This window comes from Hylobates moloch, unplaced genomic scaffold (assembly GCF_009828535.3).
Source record: "Hylobates moloch isolate HMO894 unplaced genomic scaffold, HMol_V3 SCAFFOLD_5, whole genome shotgun sequence".
NCBI lineage: Eukaryota > Metazoa > Chordata > Mammalia > Primates > Hylobatidae > Hylobates > Hylobates moloch.
In genome coordinates this window covers 71,099,513-71,123,685 of record NW_026652280.1, presented here as the reverse complement: position 1 = coordinate 71,123,685, position 24,173 = coordinate 71,099,513, and the positions used below count along the sequence as shown (strand labels likewise).

The window sequence follows — 24,173 nt, the reverse complement described above, 5'->3', positions numbered from 1 at the left end:
CAATGCACCTGGTCACCCAAGAGGTCTGATGGAGATGTACCAGGAGACTATTGTTGTTTTCATGCCTGCTAACACAACATCCATTCTGCAGCCCATGGATCAAAGAGTAAGTTTTACTTTTACTTAAGAAATACACTTCTTAAAGTTTAACTGTCACAGGCAGTGGTTCCTCTGATGGATCTGGGCAAAGCACGTTGAAAACCCTCAGGAAAGGATTCACCATTCTAGATGCCATTAAAAACACTGGTGATTCACGGAAGGAGGTCAAAATGCAACATTAACAGGAGTTTGGAAGAAGTTCATTCCAAGACTTCAGTAGAGGAAGTCACTGCAGATGGGGTGGAACTAGCAAGTGAACTAGAATTAGACATGGAGCCTGAGGATGTGACTGAATTACTGCAGTCTCATGAGAAAACGTAAATTACTGAGGCATTAGTTCTTGTGAATGAGCAATGTGGTTTTTAAAGAGGAAATCTACCAGTGAAGATGCTGTGAACATTGTCGAAGTGATCAAAGATTTACAGTAGTGCATACTTAGTTGATAAAGCAGCCGCAGGGTTTGAGAAGATTGACCCAGATTTTGAAGGTAATTCTACTGTGGGTAACGTGCTATCAAACACCATTGCATGGTACAGAGAAATTGTTCATGAAAGGAAAATGCAGTTGATGCAGCAAACTTCATTGTTTTGTAGAACGTGTCCCTCAACAGACATATTCCTAAAATACGAGGAGAGGAAAGTTCTTGTGTCTTTATGTTAACTAAGAATGCATGGTTTACCTTCTAAATATCTTACACATTACATAAAGTTGAGTTTTATATTAATCCATTTACATAACCTGTTCCCTCAGTTGCCAGACATTCCTTAGGAGCCCCTTCCTCTGAAGTTCCTCTGTGATGTGTATGTCAAGATACTTGTGTGTATGCGTCCAACTCATAATCCACATGTCCAGTGACTAAGTCCAAGTCATAATCTTTGACTCGTGCTTCCTGTATTGCAGATATACAAAGAATTTGGATACCATAAGTAGGAAAAGCTTTGGGTAACACATATTTAACTTTTTTCTTACCAGCTGCAGTTGAGGAAAAGATGTACAGTTGTAAATCATAGTCTACAATTTCATAAAGAAAACTACCTTTAGGAAAGGGCTTGATTGCATATGTGAGTTATTTAAAGACTCTTTGGCCAGGCTTGGTGGCTCATGCTTGTAATCCCAACATTTTGGAGGCCAAGGCAAGTGGATCAGGAGTTCGAGACCAGCCTGCCCAACATGGTGAAACCCCGTCTCTACCAAAAATACAAAAAATTAGCCTGGCGTGGGGGTGGGCGCCTGTAATCCCAGTTACTCAGGAGACTGAGACAGGAGAATCGCTTGAACCCGGGAGGTGGAAGTTGCAGTGAGCTGAGATTATGCCACTGCACCCTAGCCTGAGCAACAAGAGAGAAACCCAGTCTCAAAGACTCCTGATATCGCTCCAGAATGTGCATGTGCTCGCACCAGGCACACGCACACACACATTGATTATAATGCTAATAAAAGGCGTGGTGCTTCCCTCCTATTAGCCAAAGGCATGCGAAACCTCTCCTTTTGCCCACCCAAAAAAGTTTTAAGAGCTAAGACCTTAATATAAAACTCTAGGCCGGGCACAGTGGCTCATGCCTGTAATCCCAGCACTTTGGGAGACTGAGGCGGGTAGATCACTTGAGGTCAGGAGTTCAAGACCAACCTGGCCAACATGAGGAAACCTCGTCTCTACTAAAAATACAAAAATTAGCTGGGCATGGTGGCGTGCACCTGTAGTCCCAGCTACTCAGAAAGCGAAGGCAGGAGAATCGCTTGAACCTGGGAGGCGGAGGTTGCTGTGAGCCGAGATTGCGCCACTGTACTCCAGCCTGGGTGGAAAAAAAAGTTCAGATGCAGTTACCTAGAAAACTGAATTTTCACTACTATTCCAGCTCATCTTGTTAACATACACATGGTGTCTAATATGTTAGCCATTGCCATGCAGGGCACTGCAGCTGTGCTCCCGATACTGGTGGCTGCCTTGGAGCCCGTTTGATGAAAGCAGTGACAGCAAGTGCTCCAGAACTGACAGGACAGCGCTCCGGAAATGTGGGGCATCTGGAAGTTTATGTCCACAGGGCTTGAGAGTTGAAGAAACATCTGCATGTTTGACACAGCTTAGTGTTCATATTTCTTCTGGCACCAAGAGGGCCAGACACTGTGGGTCCCGTGCTGGGAATGGTCACAGCTGCTGCAATGAGGCAGGTTGTCTGTGAATTGAGGGCATGCGGCTCACTTGAAGCTTGCTCGTCTTGTATACATTCTTCTTTGCTTTGGGACTCCCTTCTGACTGCAGCAATCATCTGTTGTCCCTGTCTGCCTCCATCCCTAACCCCCTTCCCTAGGGTGACAGCAGAAAGCACATCCCAATTCCTCCCAGTAGCAAGAGTTTTTAGGAGAGTAGAAAGCCAAAGATGAGGATTTCTGCAGCTCTAACCTGAACCTCAGGCTCCTGAGCAGACACTGTGTGGAGCCTCTAGGGAACAGTGTGGCAGAGGAGGGACAGACAGCCCACATCTGCACAGGAGAGCCTTCTGAGCAATGCAGCTTCTACAGAAAAGTCACTCCTTTTTTTTTTTTTTTGAGACGGAGTTTCACTTTTGTTGCCCAGGCTGGAGTGGTGCGATGGCGCGATCTCGGCTCACTGCAACTTCCGCCTCCCCACGCCCCCTTGCCCCTGCTCTCCGGTTCAAGTGATTCTCCTGCCTCAGCCTCCCGAGTAGTTGGGGACTACAGGCGCCTGCCACACGCCTGGCTAATTTTGTATAAAGAGACGGGGTTTCTCCATGTTGGTCAGGCTGGTCTCAAACTCCCGACCTCAGGTGATCCGCCCACCTCAGCCTCCCAAAGTGCTGGGATTACAGGCGTGAGCCACCATGCCCACCCAGTCACTTCTTTTTCTAAGAGAGAGGGTCTCACTCTCACCCAGGCTGGAGTGCAGTGGTGCAGTGGTGCAAAGCTGCTCACTGAAGCCTTGAGCTCCTGAGCTCAAGCGATCCTCCCTCATCAGCCTCCTAAGTAGCTGGGACTACAGGTGCATGCCACCATGCCTGGCTAACTTTAAAAAAAAAATGTAGCGACAGGGGTCTCCTATGTTGCCCAGGCTGGTCTGGAACTCCTGAGCTCAAGCGATCTGCCCACTTCGGCCGCCCAAAGTGCTGGAATTACAGGTGTGAGCCACCATGCCTGGCCACTTTCTGTGTGTGCTTTTGTTTGTTTGTTTTTGTTTTTTGAGATGGAGTCTCGCTCTGTCACCCAGGCTGGAGTGCAGTGGCACGATCTGGGTTCACTGCACCTTCCACCACCTGGGTTCAAGCAGTTCTCCCGCTTCAGCCTTCTGAGTGGCTGGGCCTACAGGCACACACCACCAATGACCCGCTAATTTTTGTATTTTTACTAGAGATGGGGTTTTGCCATATTGGCCAGGCTGGTCTTGAACTCCTGAGCTCAGGTGATCTGCCCGCCTCGGCCTCCCAAACTGCTGGGATTACAGGCATGAGCTACCATGCCAGGCTTTAAAGTGATAAAACTTTCATCTTAGATATCTCAAAGGGAAAAGAAGCCTAAGAATTCAGGTTGCCCACCAAGGGGAACATGACTTGAGAGAAGAAGCCACTAGCAGGGCATCCACCATAGTCTCAAGGTTGCTGCAGAAGGCAGATGCACAGAATATCGGCTTGGGCCAGGGGATCTGGATGTGACTGGTTGGACACTGCTCTATGTGCAGCAGCTGCAGTGAGGGACGCCTCTCTACTCCAAAATAATACTCAACTAGCAAAATGGCTTTTTCAAGACCCAGAACCTTTTGTCCTGATGACTGAAAAAAACTAGTCTGTAACTAGCAAAGTAGATTATTTCTCAGCAATACCTAGTTTTCAAGTAGCTGGAATGGTTCTAACTAAACTGTGCTCCAGCATGGCAACAAAACAGCTACCTAACACTGGGACAGCTCCTAAGCATTTATGAATTTGTCTCTTTGATTTTAAAGCAAGAGTGTGCTAGGCGCAGTGGCTCACGCCTGTAATCCCAGCACTTTAGGAGGACGAGGAGGGCAGATCACCTGAGGTCAGGAGTTCGAGACCAGCCTGACAAACACGGAGAAACCCTGTCTCTACTAAAAATACAAAATTAGCCAGGCATGGTGGCGCATGCCTGTAATCCCAGCTACTGGGGAGGCTGAGGCAGGAGAATTGCTTGAACCTGGGAGGCGGAGATTGTGGTGAACTGAGATTGTTATCATTGCACTCTAGCCTGGGCAACAAGAGCAAAACTCCGTCTCAGAAAAAATAAATACATGAAATAAAGCAAGAGTGTTAGACTAGGTGTTCTCTAAGGTCACTTTCAACTAGGAGAGAGATTCAGGATACTGTGTGAACAACCAGTACTACACAGGCATCAACAAGTAAAGACACTTGAAGCCTGAGCCAGTGTGACTTGAGAAACAGCATGTAATCCAAGCCAGCCCTTCACTAAAGTGAAGTGTGAAATGACTGATACTTTCTAAGCATTATTTCTGTGTTGATGACAAACCTGATTATGAATATTACATGAAAGCAAGGAAAGTGCAAAATGTGCTGCACTTATTCGAAACTGGAGGCAAAGGCAAATTCAGTTTTACTAGTTGCTATAAAGAACCTGGCTCCATCTCTCAAAATTAAAAAGAAAAACCTTAGAGAGATGAGTTGACTATTTTAAAAAGGGACACAGCCCCTTACATCAGCCATTTGGTGTTAGTACCAGTGGTTCATCTCTGGATCCTGTTGGAGGGAAAGACCTTATCTGCCTTGGCCATAGCAGACACCTGGTGTTTTTGTTCCCACAGTGTAGTGTGCGCTTCCTATTGGAGATGTAAAGAGAAGCCAGGGACTGTCGGGTGCGCGCACACAGCAGGCTCTTCTCCACTTGGCGTATGTGGCAACACTACTTGCGCTAAAAGGAAACACAAGTAAAGACAACTCTTGTTCTCCAGCTTGGTCAAGGATAGTGAGCACCGCTGCAGGTAGTCCCTGAGATATGCACCTCCATGTATATTAATGAGATCCCAGCAGGGAGACTTCACGCTCTGGCCCTCAGTGCCAAAGTCTCCATCGCTGCCTGAACTCCTCACTAAATTTGATCTCTATGGTCGGCTTTTATTTAGAGCTGATAAGACACATGGCCACCCTTCGGCAGGAATCGCCCACAACCTCTCACCTGACAGGCTGTCTCAGCTCTGTTTAAATGTGTCTAGGACAAAGCAGAGCTGATTCTCTGCGAAGTTCCGTCTTTGAATAGGTCAAAGAGTTGGGAGTTGTGCCCTCATGTCACTTCCTCCCATTGCTGACTCGCTGGTGCTGCCCACGGGGCTCTGCAGAGCATGCCTGCTCCCCCTACCAAGTGGCTCCCTCACGTCGCCTCTTCCTTCCCACTCCTCCCTGCAACACGTCCCACTACTTACGGCTTCTGCATTTTATTTTTTCCATTGTACCACCTAACATTCTACTACATTGTTCCACGAACACAGGCATCTTTCTCAGATTGCTTCACTTGCCGTATCCCCAGCTTCTGAAAATAATTCCTGGCATGTAACAGGTGCTTAATAACCGTGAGGGGAATTACTGACTGAATGAGCAGGCTTCATACGGACATGAGAATAAGTGATAAATACAAAGATGGAACCATCAAGATGTCTTCAACTGACATGGTGTGTTAACTGCAGTTCAACAGATAAATGCAACATACAGCCCCGTGTCTTTAAGTCACGAGTACAATTCTAAGTCAACAAATTACTGCAGCCCTAAAATAGCTCATTAGAATAGAGAAGGCCAAGTCAGCAGCTCATGCTGTGAGCATGGTTGACTTGTGCCAGTCTGGGCTTTCTACCTCCCGCTTGAAAATGCCACTCGTCACACATTCCTCTTGGCTCTACCCACCACTAGAACCCAAGTCGGGTGATCTGCACAGCCCTTCCTTCCAACCTGGCTTTTCCCATTAACAAACTGATGTGCAGAAGAACAGGGATCCTGAAGACCTGTCATCAAAGCTGCTTTATGAATGCAAAGGGATTTATTAGTACAGAGCTTGTACTCATTAATTTTTTACTACTTGCCTCTTTTGAGTGTGGTAGTTAACTCTTAAGAGTAATCATATGGCTGGGCGTGGTGGCTCATGCCTGTAATTCCAGCACTTTGGGAGGCCGAGGCGGGTGGATCACAAGGTCAGGAGATCGAGACCATCCTGGCTAACATGGTGAAACCCTGTCTCTACTAAAAATACAAACAAAGCCGGGCGTGGCAGCTTGTGCCTGTAGTCCCAGCTGCTGGGGAGGCTGAGGCAGGATAATGTCATGAACCTGGCAGGCGGAGCTTGCAGTGAGCCGAGATCGCACCACTGCACTCTAGCCTGGGCGACAGAGTGAGACTTCATCTCAAAAATAGATTAATCATACAAGTTTTATTATTGCACGGCAAAAGAAAGAAACGGAGTGAAGAGACAGCCTGCAGAATGGGAGAAAATATTTGCAAACTACACAACCAGCAGGGGACTAAGATCCAGAGTTTACACGGAACTCAGCAATAACAGCAAAATAGCCCAATAATAAGGTGGGCAAAGGACATGAATAGACATTTTTCAAAAGAAGACATACAAATGGCCAACAAGCATATTTTATTTTTTAATTTATTTTCTTTTTTATTGAGACAGGGTCTCACTCCCGTCGCCCAGGCTGCAGTGCAGTGACACAATCACGGCTCCCTGCAGCCTTCGCTTCCTGAGCTCAGGTGATCCTCCCACTACCACCTCCGAAGTAGCTGGGACCACAGAGGTGCGCCACCACGCCTGGCTAATTTTTTGTGTTCCTAGTAGAGATGGGGTTTTGCCACCTTGCCCAGGCTAGTCTCAACTCCTGGGCTCAAGCAATGTGCTCGCCTCGACCTCCCAAAGTGCTGGAATTGCAGGCCCGAGCCACTGCACCTGGCCCAACCAGCATATTTTAAAATGCTCAACATCAGCCAGGCGCTGTGGCTCATGCCTGTAATCCCAGCATTTTGGGAGGCCAAGGGGGGCAGATTATGAGGTCAGGAGTTCGGGACCAGCCGGGCCAACATGGTGAAACCCCGTCTCTACTAAAAATACAAAAAATAGCTGGGCATAGTGGCAGGCGTCTGTAATCCCAGCTACTTGGGAGGCTGAGGCAGGAGAATCGTTTGAACACGGGAGGCGGAAGTTGCAGTGAGCTGAGATGGCGACACTGGACTGGGCAACAAGGCAAGACTCCATCTCAAAAAAATAAAAAATAAATAAAATGCTCAACATCACTATCATCAGAGAAATGCACATTAAAACCGCAATGAGATACCATCTCAAGCTAGTCAAAATTGCTATCACTGAAAAGTCAAAAAAATTATAGACATTGACAAGCATGTGGAGAAAAGGGAATGCTTATATACTGCTGGTTGGAATGCAAAGTAGTACAACCTCTGTGGAAAACAGTATGGAGTTTTCTGGTTTCATTCGTTTTAGCTTTTTTGAGATAGGGTCTCACTGTCTTGCCCAGGCTGGAGTGCAGTGGTTTAATCATGGCTCACTGCAGCCTCGAATTCCTGGATCAGGTGATCCTTCCACATCAGCCTCCTGAGTAGCTGGGACTACAGGCACACATCACCATACAATGCAGAAGGTATAAGTAGTGGGACGTATTGCAGGGAGGAGTGAGAAGGAAGAGGCGACGTGAGGGAGCCACTTGGCAGGGGGAGCAGGCGTGCTCTGTAGAGCCCCGTGGGCAGCACCAGCGAGTCAGCAATGGGAGGAAGTGACATGAGGGCACAACTCTCTCTCCAGTTAATTTTTGATCCAGCAATCCCAACTCTGGGTATCTACACAAAGGAAAATAATTCATAAAACTACCTGCAATTTTGTTTATTGCAGCACTATTCACAATGGCAGGGACATAATCAACCTGAATGTACATCAGTGGACGAGGAGCTAAAGAACACATGGTATATGCTCAATGGAAGACTCTGAGGGTGAGAGGGAAGTGAGGAGGAAGAAATTACTTAATGTGTAATGTACACTATTTGGGTGATGGGTACACTAAAAGCCCAGACTCCACTATGTGACAGATCCGTGTATCAAAACTGCATTTGGCGGGACGCAGTGGAATCACGCCTGTAATCCCAGCACTTTGGGAGGCCAAGGCTGGGCGGATCACCTGAGGTCAGGAGTTCTAGACCAGCCTGGCCAACATGGTGAAACTCCATCTCTACTAAAAATACAAAAATTAGCCTGGCATGGTGGCAGACACCTGTAATCCCAGCTACTTGGGAGACTGAGGCAGGAGAATCACTTGAACCTGGGAGGCAGAGGTTGCAGTGAGCTGAGATCATGCCACTGCCCTCCAGCCTGGGTGACAGAGTGAGACTCCGTCTCAAAACAAGACAAAACAAAAAAAGCCTTTGTACCCCTTAAATTTAAACAAAAATGAGTGTTAAAGTTTGATTAACGATTTTATACCAGTTAGGCTGAAGTAAATATTAAACTTTCAAATGTGTCATATGAAGATAATTTGGCCAATAAAATAAGGAAAAATATGAAAATAAACTTTATGACATTATTCTATACTTATGTTACTATTAATACATAGTTTTAGAAACTTTGCTTTTCAGTAGCTGACCGCTGCCAGTTTTCCAGGGCTTACTGTACGCAAGCATCCTGCCCAGCATCCCATTCTCTCCTCCCACACTCAACTCTCACACAGACGCTATTAACGGCCTCTTTTACAGATGCAAAACTTGGGAATAATAACGTAGTCATTTGCTTAAGGTGAAACCACTAGCCCGGCATCAAGCTGAGGCTGCAGCTGCCCTCGGGCCGCCTTCGGGCAGCTCTGACTCCAGGCGGTTCTCCAGTCACCAAAGCCCTTAGAGAAGACCCAGGACCATCAGCTCAAAAGCAGGACATCTGCCTTGGCTCGGAAGAACTTTGAGCCCAGGCTAGTCAAATACATATGCGAATAGTTTTAAAAAATAGTTCAAGGCAACATAAATCTCTAGGAATTGATGGTGATGGTGGGCTGTGGCGCTGTGGGACGGCGCCGGAGGGAGAGCTTTGCAGAAGATCTGAGGTTGGGCTCAGAGGGGCCACCGCTGCCCGCCTGCATCACTCACCCATGCCGGTGCCTCAGCCTTGCTTTTGACCTTTTTCAGAAAGGGACGAGAACCCTCCCTAGCTTTCTAATCAACGGACTTTATGACAGGAATATTTTTGGAGCAGTGTAAGAAGTGGGACAGCATGAGCAAGAGGCCAGACAGAAGGTGACTGTGCAGGCAAGTACGAGGCGGTGCATTCACTGCCTGTATAACAGATGACCCCGGGCTCTGCAGGAGGTGATGAGCATTTACGGGAGCAGCTCTGGCGGGGGATCCCGGCCTGGGCCTCGCACGAGGCGGCAGTGGACATGGCAGCGAGACCCGCAGCCTCTGGGGGCTGCACCTGGGCTGGAGGATGGCGTCCGCGGTGGCCACTCTGAGGGCCCCTCCAGGGTCCTCTAAGCCTGGCGGAGTGACCATGTGCGGGCCGGCCGGGCTCGTGCCACGCAACTCCGGACTTGGCCTCCCCTCAGCCCCCAAGCCCCGCCGCCCAGCCTCCGCAGCGGGAGGGCGACACGCAGGCAAGGTCACAGAGTGGCAACGCCAGGCACGAGTACGCGGAGCAGAGCGGGGTGGGGAAACCCAGAACTCAGCCTAGATGCTGGAGGAAGGTGCGATGTCCAAACAGCTCCGAGAGAAAAGGCAGGAGGAGGACGTTGGCCGGGGACCCGGGCTTTGTTTGGGAAATGGGAGCAGCACTTATTAGAAATGGGGAAGAAAAGCCCTGTGGCGGGAGAAGCAAGCTCGTTTTCTGTCTGTTCATGGGAGATGCAGGGGCGCCTCTAAGAGAGGCTGCAGCCCCAACTGGTGGCACACACCTGTGGTCCTGGCATTTAGGGACAAGGCTGAGGTGCAAGGATGGCTTGAGCCCACGAGTTTGAGACCAGCCTAGGCAACATAGTGAGACCCCGTCTCTTAAAAAAAAAAAATACTGGCCAGGAGTGGTGGCTCACGCCTGTAATCCCAGCACTTTGGGAGGCCAAGGCAGGTGGATCACGAGGTCAGGAGATGGAGACCATCCTGGCTAACACGGTGAAGCCCCGTCTCTACTGAAAAACAATACAAAAAAATTAGCGGGGTGTGGTGGCGGGCGCCTGTAGTCCCAGCTACTTGGGAGGCTGAGGCAGGAGAATGGCGTAAACCTGGGAGGTGGAGCTTGCAGTGAGCCAAGATGGCGCCACTGCACTTCAGCCTGGGCGACAGAGCGAGACTCCATCTCAAAAAAGAAAAAAATAAAAATTAGGTGTGGTGGCAGAGGCCTGTGGTCTCAGCTACGCAGGAGGGCGAGGCGGAAGGATCACCTAATCCCAGGAGGCGGAAGCCACGCGCTACTGCACTCCAGAGCGAGACTATGCCTCAAAAAAAAAAAAAAAAAAAAAGACTGAGGCCAACAGGCAGCAAGTGCACTGCGGTTCCTGCTGGCGAGAGTCCCGGACCCTGCGCACCAGCAGCACTGGATGCCCTCAAGGCCACGGCCTGTCGGCTTCGATGGGAGCAGTAGGCCGCCCGAGGGGGCGTTTCTTCCCAGTGCCAGGCCGGCCAGCAGGGGTGCAGCGCCGCTTCCGGTGCCCCACAAACACTGCTTGGCCACTGAGGCCGAGCCCTGCTCAGTTTTCCCAGACGAGCTGCCTGCTGCCTTATCAGACCACACTCACCTCCGTGCAGATGCACACTCCACGGACAAAGCTGCATGTCCGCACTGAGTCCGTTTCTGGCCGGCGGGGCAGGTTGGCCTCTGGCGCTGCCGTTCGGTCGCACTGGAACCGCCTGCTCTCCTCTTCCCCTTCTCACCACTGCACTTGACTCCTTTTCAAAACAAAGAATGAACCTATTTCCAACCAACACAGAAGTTACGAAGACAACTTTACACTAATTAAAATCAACTACTACTACTTTCTTGGTTTAAGAACTGACCACCTCAAGAAAAACTTCTTAAAATTTATATATATTGGAGAACATAGAAGAATAACCACAACGCACACAGGTGCTTGTTTTTACCCCACTTTGGTCACCAAAGGTTTGAAGTGGCTGGAGTCTGACATTTACAACTGTCCTCGCCTAAAAAATGTGATCGTCCCCCCAAAATACGCAGGGACCTCTGCGTGCCCCAGCCAGTGTGCGACCCTTTCTCTCCATCCCTGCTTCAGAGTGGTTTCCAGATCCCACGTTTCCTTGTTTCCGTCTAGAGCAGAACCACCAGGTGACAAGTTCTAGGCCATTCCCACTGGCATATTACAGAGCTGCTGCAGGAGCAAGATGGGCCGCTCAAGGGCGCTGCATGCCGGGAAGGGCGGCGCAGGGACAGCGCACCAGCACCCCGCTGCCTTCGGGACTGGGGAGGCAGGCGCCGCACAGCTCCACTCAAGATGACGCTGCTTAAACGCAGAAAAAAGACAGACACGAAACAGTTTATCCAGCATGAGCCTATCTGTGTTTAATAAAAGAAGGGAAGAGAAAGGCCACACATACACTTTCATAAGCACAGAAAACTTCTGGAAGGCTTTGCGAAAAAGAGCCGACTGGCAGCTTGTGGGAGGCCTTTACCCTTCAACGGACTCCAGACTCCTGTACTCTTTTTCAACCATAAGCCTGGGTTGCTTTTATGTATTTTTTTAAATTAATGTTGTTTTAAACAACTTTGATTTAAAGATGGTGGGAAAAAGACCTTTGGTCGTTGTCCCTCAAACACTCACAAAACTATAAGGAGAAAAACAGGAACTCAAACCTTGGATACTATGAGGGATCCATGGCCTCCAGCCCCAGCAGGTGAGGCTGGCAAGCAGCGAGGCAGGGCCTCCAGCCTGGGCGCAGGATGTCCCCCGGGCAGGGCAGGGGCAGGCTGGAGGGGGCTGGCACAGCCTGCAGAAAGGGCCGGGAAACCCCTGGACCCCAGCCCTCTCCCCGCATGAGGAACCTCGTCAGGAGAGGCTTAGCCACTCCAGGAAAGGCATTTGGGGGCCGAGAAGAAAGCCATGGCCCCAGGCCCCGTGAGCCCCGCAGTCAGAGCCCGCCGAGGCCAGCAGCAGATGTGAGGCCCGGAGCAGCCGCGGGCCCAGGAGAGCTGCTTGCTGATCTGCAGGACCGAGGGGACTGGGACGGGGACGAGGGCGAGGGCGGGGGCGGGGGAGGGGGGGCGGGGGGCGGAGAGGCTGGAGGGCGGCAAACCCGCCAGCGTCTGTGGAGGCGCCTGAGTGGAGGACAGCGTGGGCAGGCGGGCGGGGGCGGCGCGGGCCACCTGCAGGGAGAGAAGGGCCTGGGCCACCGCGGCAGGCAGGATGATGGGCACCGCCCCTAAGGGACACGGGCGAGGGCCTCGCGCCCTCCATCCACTCAGACGGTGGAGGTGGGGCTGGCTGGGGCTGCTCCCTGTTGCACGCTCATGAGGGGAGGGACGTCTGGTCCCGGGGTCACCTGCGACCCGCGATGAGTCCAGCCTAATCCCTCCTCCCCGGCCCTGTGCGCCCTCGCAGCCAGACACGCTCTTCCGTCCCGTCTTTGCTCGTCCTCTCCTCACCTCCTCACCTTCTTTCCTTTCTTCTGAGAAGCATCTGCAGAGACACCAGGGGTCGGCTCGCAGAGGGGCAGAGGGCGCACCACACACCACACTCAAGACATAAACCACACTTATGACACACATCACACATACACATCACACACATGCATATCTTACACACATACACTCACCACACACACATCACACATACACATCACACACATGCATATCTTACACACATGCACTCACCACACACATACACATCACACACATGCACATCATACAGACATGCACAAATCACACATAGCACACAATACACATCACACACATGCACATCATACACACATGCACACACACCACACATATCACACAGAGCACACATACACATCACACACCTCACACACATGCATACATACCACACACATATACACATCACATAGCACACACAGCACACACACATCACACACACGCACATCATACACACATGCACACACACCACACATCACATACATGCGTACACACCACACACATACACATCACACACATATACACATTACACAGAGCACACACTATACACACATCCACACACAGCACACACGAGTAACACACACATCATACAAACATGCACACACGACACATACCACATATATACATCACATACACAGAGCACACACACACCACACATATACACATCACACACAGCACACACATCACACACACACCCCACATACCACACACACATATACACATCACACACACCCCACATATATGCACATCACACACACCCCACACATATGCACATCACACACAGCATACACACACACCACACACACACACCACATATATACACACAGCACACACACAACACACAGCACACAAACACAACATGCCACACACAGCACATGCACACCATACACGCTGCATACACACACCACACACACATATATACACACCACACACAGCACACACTCCACACACACCGCACTCACCACACACACATATATACTCACCACACAGCACACACCACACACCACACAGACACAGGACGCCAGGCAAGGGAGCTCCTTACAGGTGCTGAACTCAGGGTGCGGGCATGAAGGAGGCGAGGCCCATGGCCACCCCCAGCTTGGGTTCAAGGAGAGCAAAGTGTGGCTTCAGTGACTCAGGCAAAATCAGCACGAAGTTCTTAAGGATCCCCGGACCCACACACGCGGGGGACAGAGGGGGACAGATGTGGATGAGCGGCCCAGAGCAGCGCAGCACGGCCTCTGCGGGAGGCGCGTCCTCCCCGGGGATCAGGCCCTGGTGGCCGCTGGCCATCGGGGCAGGGCCACTAGAAGTCCAGCTGCTGATGGCACAAGAAGCCAGGGAATGTTTGTGAAGCTCAAGGAAACGCCAGAAAAGACTTCCACTGCTAAAAGGAAATGGCCGGCTGCAGCCGTGTGGCCATGCATTGGCTTGGGGCAAGTGAAGAGGTGGGCACAGGACCTCGCTCACAGCAGCACGTGCAGATGCACCCAAAGGACAGTGCCCTGTCAGGACAGGCCTGGCCACTCGTGCCGCCTCTGCACAGTCACTGGGGTCACCTCAGCAACCCAGCCCAAGGGCGGCTTGCTGGAGAGGCCGAGCTGCCACCATGCGACCCAGAGGGCCTGGAGAGCCACCAGCAGCTGCATATTTCTGGCATCCCCTCGCCATGTGCACCATGCACATGGGTCACAAGAGGCTACAGGGCCCTCCTGGGTGAGTGAATACTGTACTCACCACCATTTATCACAAGCGCAGGCACAGGCCTCCTTAGCTCACAGCGCTTTCAGAGTGTTCAATTATCCACTCGATAGCGGCCCACCCCTGCAAAACAGAAAGATTTCAGCACTGAGTGGGTCGTCCTGCCTCCCGCTGCAGGAAGCAAGCTACAAGTCCATGGGCTAAACTGCAGAAGGCAAGCGCTGCAGTTACAAGGAGACACAGCAGTGACCTTTCCGAATGATCTTCACACAGGCAGGCAGTTCCTCCAGCTCAGAAGGGGGAAGGAAAACAGTGCCTAGGAGTCACTGCTGTGTTAGCAAACCAGCGCCCCGCTTAGCTCAATACGGCAAGTCCTGTCCCTCACCTCCCAAATCCCAGCGCTGAGGCTGCCCCAGGAGGCCAGGAAAGCCCAGGGTGACAACTCCACGCACCCCCAACCCCATCCCCTGCACCTGCCCTCAGGCCGCTCCGCTGTTTCCAGGCACAACACCTCTCCCCACCTTGCAGTGATTCTCTCCTAAGCCTTCAACACAACCTCTAATAAAGTGAAATAAAGGAAAGCCAATTTGCCCTCGCTGAGTTTCCCCCAATTTTTTCACACAAAAGGTCTAAGGTAGCTGTGGCCTCACTGAATATTCCCTTCCTCTTATAATATTTTGCTTGGCAAACATTTAGGGCTTCTGCCCTAAGCCAAGCATTGGAAACAACGATGGGTGAGATGTGGTCTCCTTCCTCCAGCATGGACAAAGCTCTCCCCCTTTGGCCTTCGCTGCCCTACCTCCTCTGAACTGAGCTAAGCTGCTCAAATCTCTATTTCTCAAATCTGGATTCCACAAAATTAGATAGACAGGCTCTTCTATTGGTGATGAGACTAAATGAAAGCCCTAAACGGTTTTCCACTAGTTGGAGAGTTAAGCATGGAAGGACATTAGAAAGGGAAGTACAGCCTTAGGACTCGCCCACTGATCTCAAAAATGAAGACTCACTTCTGACCCCCAAAAAGGGGGGAAGAGAAAGAGGGAGGAAAGGGAAGAGTGAGGGGTATGAGGGACAGACAAAGGGAAGACATGAGCCTGTGAGGTGGGCCCAGGTGAAAAGCAAAGGCCCTGCCCTGGCAAGTGGCATCCTTTAAATGTGAGGACCATCTTCCTCCCAAACATTCAAGTGCTTTCCATCGACTCTGCTGGAGGGGAGGGCAACCTGGACTCCTAGAACAATCTCTGCCTCCATTCCAGTGCCCTGGACACAAAGGGAGTGCCATGGATGGCCTCCTGGGATCTATCCTTTCTCCTCTCACCTCCACAAAGCTTACTGCCAAATCCTGCCAGAGAGGAGCTGTGAAGATGGCAGCAGGCTCCATGGAAGCGTCACTGCTGGAGAGGTTCAGCCAAAGCCACTCGATGCCCATTAAATAGGAAACTACTGTAAGTCCTGAATAGCCTACCTGACACTGTGAACACCTTGTATTTCTGATGTTGTGGGTTAGTTTGCTTTGGTAACTGAGCTTATGACATTTGGGCTCTTTGAAGTGGTAGTTGCCTTGGCTGGGTTTATGCTCCAGGTTTACCCCATACTTTCTCTATTGAGAAGAGTAACTTTGTGGCTCCCTTGGCTTTCACAGACACACTTCCCCCAGACCTGGGTCAGCCTTTTCCTACCCTAGTTTTGAAATACTGTGGCATTATGAGCTCAGCATAAATGGAGAGCCCCAGCACTCAGGATTTTATTTATGTATGTATGTATGTATTTACTTATTTATTTATTTTGAAATAGAGTCTCATTCTGTTACCCAGGCTGGAGTGCAGTGGTGTTTCAGCCCACTGCAACCTCTGCCTCATGGGTCCAAGCAATTCTCATGTCTCAGACTCCCAAGTAGCTGGGACTACAGAGGTGTGCCACCACGCCCAGCTAATTTTTGTATTTTTAGTAGACGGGGTTTCAGCATGTTGGCCAGGCTGGTCTTAAATTCCTGGCCTCAAGCAGTCCACCTGTGTTGGCCTCCCAAAGTGCTAGGATTACAGACATGAGCCACCATGCCCAGCCAGGAAGACTGATGAGACTAAAAATGTCATTTCTTAATCTGGCACTTAACAACTAGAGCACACACAGGACTCCTAGGATTGAGATACATACCTTCTTTGCATTGGACGATATCGTATTGGCCATTAAACTTTCCAAATAACTACCGAGGCTAATTCCCTTCACAGTGATGATGGCTTCTTGTGTGAGCACGGTCCTGCAAAAGAGCAAGAAGAAAAGGGGCTGACCAGCCCTGAGAGAGAGGAGGGTCTGCCCTGCCCTCACCCGTGGCATTCAATGTGTCAATCCCACAGGAGATGACTCACATTTCTGGGTTCTCTGGATGAGGTGTGTACACCAACCTCTCATTAACTGACACCAAATTTGTGAGTGTGATCTTAAAAAGAAAAAAAAGGTTTAGATTGTATTTCTCTTGCATTTCTTCCGAAACCATCTGCCCGTACTCTTCCATCCCAAAATTAGCACTTAGTGGGGCCAGAACAAACTTTTAGGCATAGGAGATACAACCACATTAAGTCCTAGGAAACCATGGTTTTGCTGTTCCTTCCGGCAACTGTCATCTGTCTTCTTCCCATGTCCCACTCCACACGTGAGCAGGGCTCTGGCCTTCAAGGTACAGTCAAGCTGCCAAAACTATCAGCAGTTGTACTATAGAAAAGGACAAATAGGCCTGTGTGTCCACATAAGTGAGAGAAGGCTTTTCACCTACCCATGGCAGCCCACGGAGCACTGTCTCCTAGGACTGGATGGGACAGACTCTGAATCTACATGGAGACTGCAGGGTTCTTGTCTCCTCCAGCACCACTTCCTATAAACAGACTAACTCCTTATGTACATTTATACTTTCTTTCTTTTTTTTTTTTTTTTGAGACGGAGTCTAACTGTGTAGCCCAGGCTGGAGTACAGTAGTGCAATCTCAGCTCACTAAAAGCTCTGCCTCCCGGGTTCAGGCCATTCTCCTGCCTCAGCCTCCCGAGTAGCTGGGACTACAGGCACCCACCACCACGCCCGGCTAATTTTTTGTATTTTTAGTACAGACGGAGTTTCACCATGTTAGCTAGGATGGTCTTGATCTCCTGACCTCGTGATCCGCCCGCCTCGGCCTCCCAAAGTGCTGGGATTACAGGTGTGAGCCACCACACCTGGCCTCTTTTTTTATTTTTTGAGACAGAGTCTTGTTCTGTTGCCCAAGCTGGAGTGCAGTGGTGTGATCAAGGCTCACTGCATCCTCAATTTCCAGGTCTCAAGTGATCCTCCTACTTCAGCCTCCTGAGTAGCTGGGACTACAGGTGCACACCACCACACCGGACTAATTTTTAAATTTTTTGTAGAGATGGGATTTTGCAATGCTGCCCGGGCTGGTCTCAAACTCCTGAGCTCAAGCGATCCTCCCACCTTGGCCTCCCAAAGTGCTGGGATTACAGGTGTCAGCCACTGGGCCCAGCCTATATTTTCTTTTTGAGATGGAGTCTTGCTCTGTCACCCACACTGGAGTGCAGTGCCTTGATCTCGGCTCACTGCAAGCTCCGCCTTCTGGGTTCACACCATTCTCCTGCCTCAGCCTCCCCAGTAGCTGGGACTACAGGTACCCGCCACCAGGCCTGGCTAATTTTTTTTTTTTTTTTTTTTGTATTTTTAGTAGAGACGGGGTTTCACCATGTTAGCCAGGATGGTCTTGATCTCCTGACCTCGTGATCCACCTGCCTCGGCCTCCCCAAATGCTGGGATTACAAGCATGAGCCACTGCACCCAGCCTATATTTTGTCAAAATCAATTTAAACACTGGAGCTCTAGAGCCACACTAACAGAATTTTCTGTGATAACAGTAATGTCCTATGCATGCTGTCTGATATGGTAGCCACAAACACATGCAGCTAATGACTGACGAATGGAATTTTTAATTTTATTTTATCCTAATTAACTTAATTTTTTTTTTTCAGATGGCGTTTCACTCTTGAGTGCAATGGCACGATCTCGGCTCACTGCAACCTCCACCTCCCAGATTCAAGCGATTCTCCTGCCTCAGCCTCCAGAGTAGCTGGGCCTACAGGCACCCGCCACCATGCCTGGCTAATTTTTGTACTTTTAGTAGAGATGGGTTTCGCCATTGGTCCGGAACTCCTGACCTCAGAGAAGTCAGGTGACCTGCCTGCCTCAGCCTCCCAAAGTGCTGGGATTACAGGCGTGGGCCACCGCACTGGCCATAAATAGCTTAAAATTAAATAGCCACATGTTGCTGGTGGCTGCCACACTGGACAACAGAGCTCTAGAATTGCTTCATTGTTTAACCCAGTTCACCTTCTTTTCGAAACGCCAATTCTGATAAAAGACCATGTTTTAAAAAGTGTAAACAGTGAAAAGCAAATTAACCTTTCTGTAGGGATAAATACTCATTTTTTCAGTAATCTCTCACTGAATCCCTCCCCTAGCCTCACTGTCCCAATGCAAATGGTTAGTAGGAAATCTCTCTCCTCCTACAGAGTGCCAGGTTATCAAGAGTCTCGCGTGTATGGGCGTTACATTCAACAGAAATATCTAACAGTATCAATTACAAATTAAACTCTGATTAGCTGTTGTCATTTTATGTGCAATATTTTATGCAAGTCGCTGTGTTTCATAAACCTTACTTCTCTGAGGTTTGTTCTTTTCTTTTTTATACAAGAAATGTGAGACTCAGAAAATGTAAATAGCATCCCCAAGTCATCGGGCCATCTAGCGATGGCTTCAGGATGCAAGCACATGTCTGTCTTGCTCCAAACCCCGTTTCCTTTCCATCAGACTTCACTGGAGCATAAACTGTTCCTTTTTACATACAACTGAGTTTTCTGGAAGGATAAAGTGGAATTTCATAAGTAAATATTGGTTTTGGGGGGCAGAAAGAACGTAATACATAAGCTGTCAGGAATAGCCAGTGGGGACCCCGACAGGCTCCTGTGACTTCGTGCAGCCTGGAACAAGGAGCCAATAGGACCAGGGGACACTGGCAGAACTCCAGGTAGTACACTAAGGAGCTAGGCTCTATCCTGCAGGTGGCTCAGAGCCTCATCTCAGCACACAGGGATGCACCTGCTGCCTTCTACGGAAGGTGCTCCCAGCTGGGCAGAGTGTGGCTGGCCGACAGCACCGAGCATCCTGGGGGGCTGTTCCCATGGCCACCTGAGAAACTCATAGGAGCTCCGGAGACCCTCGGGTTGGGGCAGGGGAGCCGCAGGACCAGAGCAGCTCCACTTTCTTTCAAACACTGGGCCTCCCACAAGATGCTGAGAAGATGGGGAGCTGCCCAGGTACCAGTTCCGGTACTTGCGCATGGCCGCCTGGATGACCTGCTCCTCAGCCCTGTCCCCACCCACTGCACCCACCAGCCCTGCCTGCCCCTGGGCCCAGGTCACCCTTCCCTCACTGCAGCACCTCTGGCCGCACCTTCAGCTTCAGGCTGGACACTCCACAGCCTGCTGTGCAGGGGCCGCGTACTCAAGATGTGCAAAGCAAGCTTACCTCTGTCTTCTCACACCTGCCCCTCATGGGCCACCATTCAGCCTGGCGCGCTAACCAGAGAGCAGAGCTGCACCGTGAGCCTCCTGTTCCTCATTCCCCATGTCTCACCCCAGGTGGCCTCTGCTGCCTCTCACCTGGACAATTACCTGCCCGGACTACTGGTCTCCCTGGCTCAGGTCCCAACATCCCCCCCCCGTCCTCTCTCCACAAGGCTGCCAAGGTATTCTTCCCAACACACAACCCGGCTACCTCACCTTCCTGCAACAAACTCTCAGTGGCTCCCTCTTACCAGGAAAACGACCTCCAGCTCCTCTTCCTCTTCTGTGGTCTTGTGCCTGCCCCTCTCCAGCCTCCTCCCTCCCACACCACCTTCCCCTTTTAGTCTGTAACGCCATCCGTTTGTGGCTCTCTAAGGCTCAAGGGCGCCCACTGCCAGTGTGTATGGAGAAGTCCTGCCAGGCTCCCTGTCACCTACCTTCACATAGCCACTTAGGGGAGCTCCTGCTACTGCCACCTACATGGGCTGTTTAGATGCCCACCGTGCGATGACAGAGCCAGTCAGGAGGAAATATCTTAATCCTTGCATTCCCTATCCCTAGCACTGTGCTGGGTACCTGGCAGGCACTTGATACTGTTGGCAGAACCAGTAAATAGTGGTGGCTAGAGCCAACCATGGCACTGGGGACAGAAAAGGGAGGCCAGATGAGGGCACCGCTGACTTCACCCACCATAGCCCATTTCTATATTTGCTGAAAATAAGGATTATTTTATGAAATAAATAATTTTCCTAGCCCATGCATATTCCCCAACATCTTCTTGCATTTGCATTAGGCCAATATACATTTTTTAATTGAGAGAAGTGAGAGAGGAGTGAAGGGGGGAAGTAGCTTTAAAAGTACCTGTTGGGCCGGGCACGGTGGCTCACACCTGTAATCCCAGCACTTTGGGAGGCCGAGGCAGGTGGATCACGAGGTCAGGAGTTCAAGATCAGCCTGACCAACATGGTGAAACGTCCTCTCTACTAAAAATACAAAAATTAGCAGGTGTGGTGGCACGCGGCTGTGATCCCAGCTACTCAGGAGGCTGAGGCAGGAGAACCACTTGAAACCAGGGGGTGGAGGTTGCAGTGAGCCAAGATCGCGCCACTGCACTCCAGCCTGGGCGACAGGGCGAGACTCCATCTCAAAACAAAAAAAAAATGCCTGTTGGTGGTACACACGTGTAGTCCCAGCTACTTGGGAGGGTGAGACAGGAGAGTCACTTGAATCCATGAGGTGGAGGTTGCAGGGTGCTGAGATCCACTGCACTCCAGCCTAGATGAGAGAGAGAGACTCTGTCTCAAAAATAAAAAAAGCAAAAAAGAAAAAGAAAAAAAAAAAAAAGCACGTTGGGAGGCATCACTTGAGACCAGGAGTTTGAGACCAGCCTGAGCAACAGTGAGATCCTATCTCTATGAAAAATAAAAAATAAAAAAATAGCCAGGAATGGCAGTGCATGCCTGTGGTCCCAGATATTTGGGAAGCTGAGGCAGGAGGATCACTTGAGCCCAGGAGTGCGAGGCTGCACTGAGCTATGACCACACCACTGCACTCCAGCCTGGGTGACAGGGCAAGACCAAATCTTTAAAAAAACAAAAACGTCTGCTGGTTGTTGGGACAGTGGTTATCCTGTGGGGGGTGCCCAAGGGGTCTCAGGGGCTGGTCAAATTCTGTTGCTTGACCTGCCTGCTAGTTAAGAGGTGCGTTCTTTGTGACAATTCATCATTATGTGCATTTTTCTATATACTTATTATACTTGAATAAAAAGATAATAAAATGAATTCAGCCTTTCTATTAAAAACAAGCAACACCTAGACCAAAGGTGGGCTGGAAATATAATTAAACTAAGGCCTTATGCACCACCACCCAGACACGCTGAGCCCCTTTCTCATCTGAGGCCATTGCTTACATTGGTAGAACAAAGTTCCATTTTCTTTTCCACTGGATCCACCACAGAATGTTCTCGGATGTATGTCAAAGTCCTACTGGTTCCCAAAATCTAAAAAAACAAAGCAAAACTAGCATAGTGGAACGTTAAAAATTCTACTTCATATCACCACCAAATACCATTGCATTTACTAATTAGTTCACTATTCAAGAAATGATATCATGGGATGCAGCAAGGGACAGAGACAAAACCCTCTGTCCAGGGCGCTTCTGCTCCAGCAGGTGAGCCACTGAGCAAAGAAATGAATTCCAACAGAGTGGAGTGTGCGGTAGCACTATGCTCCCGGGAAAATAAAACAGGCTGCGGGCAGTGGAGCTGGGAGGCTCCTCTGCCAGGTAGAGTCTGGGCAGAGCCCCAAAGAGGAAGGTACCACCATAGTGCTAGGGTGGGGGTGTCGGGCTGGGGGCAGCAGGTGCAGGCCCCTGCAGCAGGAGCTGGGCTGACTGAGAGGCCTGTGCCAGGCCAGGGCGTGGACCGCAGGTGGAGGCGAGATCCGGGGGCCGGGTTGGGGTGAGCTGTGCTCAGATACGCATTTCCAGTGACCTCCCTGGCTCTGGGGAAGAGGCCGCGGGGGGCTGAACCATGGTGAAGCCTAATCCCGGTGCCCTAGGATGCGGCTGGCTGCAGACGCTGGGCTTTAGAGGCGATTAAGCCAGGAGGAGGGGCGCCTGGCGGTGCTAATCCAGCAGGTCTGGGCCCTTTGGGAGAGCAGATGGGGATGCCAGACGCCAGGCGCCGGGCAGAGCCTCCCGCGCCCCCGATCTCGAGGAAGACCCCCCACCAACCCCCCCACCCCACGCCCTCCGATCTCGAGGAAAACCCACCACCCCCCCAACCCGCGCCCCCTGATCTCAGGGAAGTTCCCCCCACCGCCACCCCCACCCCGCGCCCCCTGACCTCAGGAAAGGCCCCCCCGGCCGCCCTCCCACCCCGATGGCAGCCAGAGCGGCAGAGGGACTGACGAGGGGAGGAGGGACGCAGGAGAGGGCGGGGGCGGGAGTGGGGGGGTCGGGCGCGTTCGGAGCCGCAGCCCCCGCCCCGCTCACCGCTCTCACGAGGCCGGGCAGCCCCCACTCGGTGCTGAGCAGGCGCAGGCTGTGCAGGCGGCCGCGGCCGTCCACGCGGCGCTGCAGCACATCCACGCCCAGCACGCTCGGGTTCATCGGGTTCGGGTACTTGCGCATGGCCGCCTGGATGACCGTGTCCCACGGGTGGCTGCGGGGAGAGCATAGGCGGCGGTGAGCAAGCGCCGGGGCCGGGGCCGCAAGGGTAAAGGGGAGGAAAAGCCGCCGCCAGGCCTGCGCAACCCGCTAGTCTCTTCACTTTAATGAAAAGCTCCTCCGACAAATCTGAGGAGTTCCGCGAGCCCTCCCCGGCCGCCGGCTCAGTACCTGCACGCCTCGGCACCTGGCAGCCCCTTGGTTTTTGTTTGTCTGAGGCAGGGTCTCACTCTGTCGCCCAGCAGGCAGGAGTGCAGTGGTGCCATCAGGGTCACTGCAGACTCAACCTCCCAGGCTCAAGTGAACATCCTGCCTCAGCCTCCTCTTGCCCCACCTCCAGTAGCTGGGACTACAGGAGTGTGCCACCAAACCTGAATAACTTTTTTTTTCTTTTTTTGAGACGGAGTCTCGCTCTATTACCCAGGCCGGAGTGCAGTGGCGCGATCTCAGCTCACTGCAAGCTCCGCCCCCCGGGTTCACGCCATTCTCCTGCCTCAGCCTCCTGAGCAGCTGGGGCTACAGGCGCCCCCCACCATGCCTGGCTAATTTTTTTCTACTTTTTAGTAGAGCGGGGGTTTCACCGTGTTCTCGATCTCCTGACCTCGTGAACCGCCCGCCTTGGCCTCCCAAAGTGCTGGGATTACAGGCGTGAGCCACCATGCCCAGCTTAACTTTTTAAATTAATTAATTTTTTTTTGAGATGGGGTCTCGCTCTATCACCCAGGCTGGAGTGCCGTGGCACGATCGGGCTCACTGCAACCTCCGCCTCCTGGGTTCAAGTGATTCTTCTGCCTCAGCCTCTCTAGTAGCTGGGATTACAGGCACCTACCACCACACCTGGCTAATTTTTGCATTTTTAGTAGAGTCGGGATTTCCCCATGTTGGCCAGGCTGGTCTGGAACTCCTGACCTCAAGTGATCCGCCTGCCTCAGCCTCCCAAAGTGCTGGGATTATAGGCATAAGCCACCACGCCTGGCCACCTTTTTTTTTTTTTTTTTTTTT

At 51.1% G+C, this 24,173-nt stretch overlaps 1 protein-coding gene across 4 annotated transcripts in view; it reads right to left on the bottom strand.

Moving 5' to 3' along the window:
- Positions 1–12,646: 12,646 nt before the first annotated feature.
- PRELID3A (PRELI domain containing 3A) overlaps positions 12,647–24,173 on the bottom strand; it is a 22,575-nt gene continuing 11,048 nt past the window's right edge. For 2 of the 4 annotated variants that reach the window (XM_032152850.2, XM_032152854.2), the window contains exons 2-7: positions 22,998–23,166; positions 21,913–22,002; positions 16,776–16,846; positions 16,564–16,666; positions 14,446–14,532; positions 12,647–12,736 (exon numbers count right to left, since the gene is read on the bottom strand). In XM_032152850.2, coding sequence (XP_032008741.1) covers positions 14,479–14,532; positions 16,564–16,666; positions 16,776–16,846; positions 21,913–22,002; positions 22,998–23,166 — 487 coding nt within the window. In that variant the 3' untranslated portion in view covers positions 12,647–12,736; positions 14,446–14,478. The remainder of the gene's footprint in view (positions 12,737–14,445; positions 14,533–16,563; positions 16,667–16,775; positions 16,847–21,912; positions 22,003–22,997; positions 23,167–24,173) is intronic. The other 2 variants (XM_032152853.2, XM_032152851.2) reach the window with 2 other exon arrangements.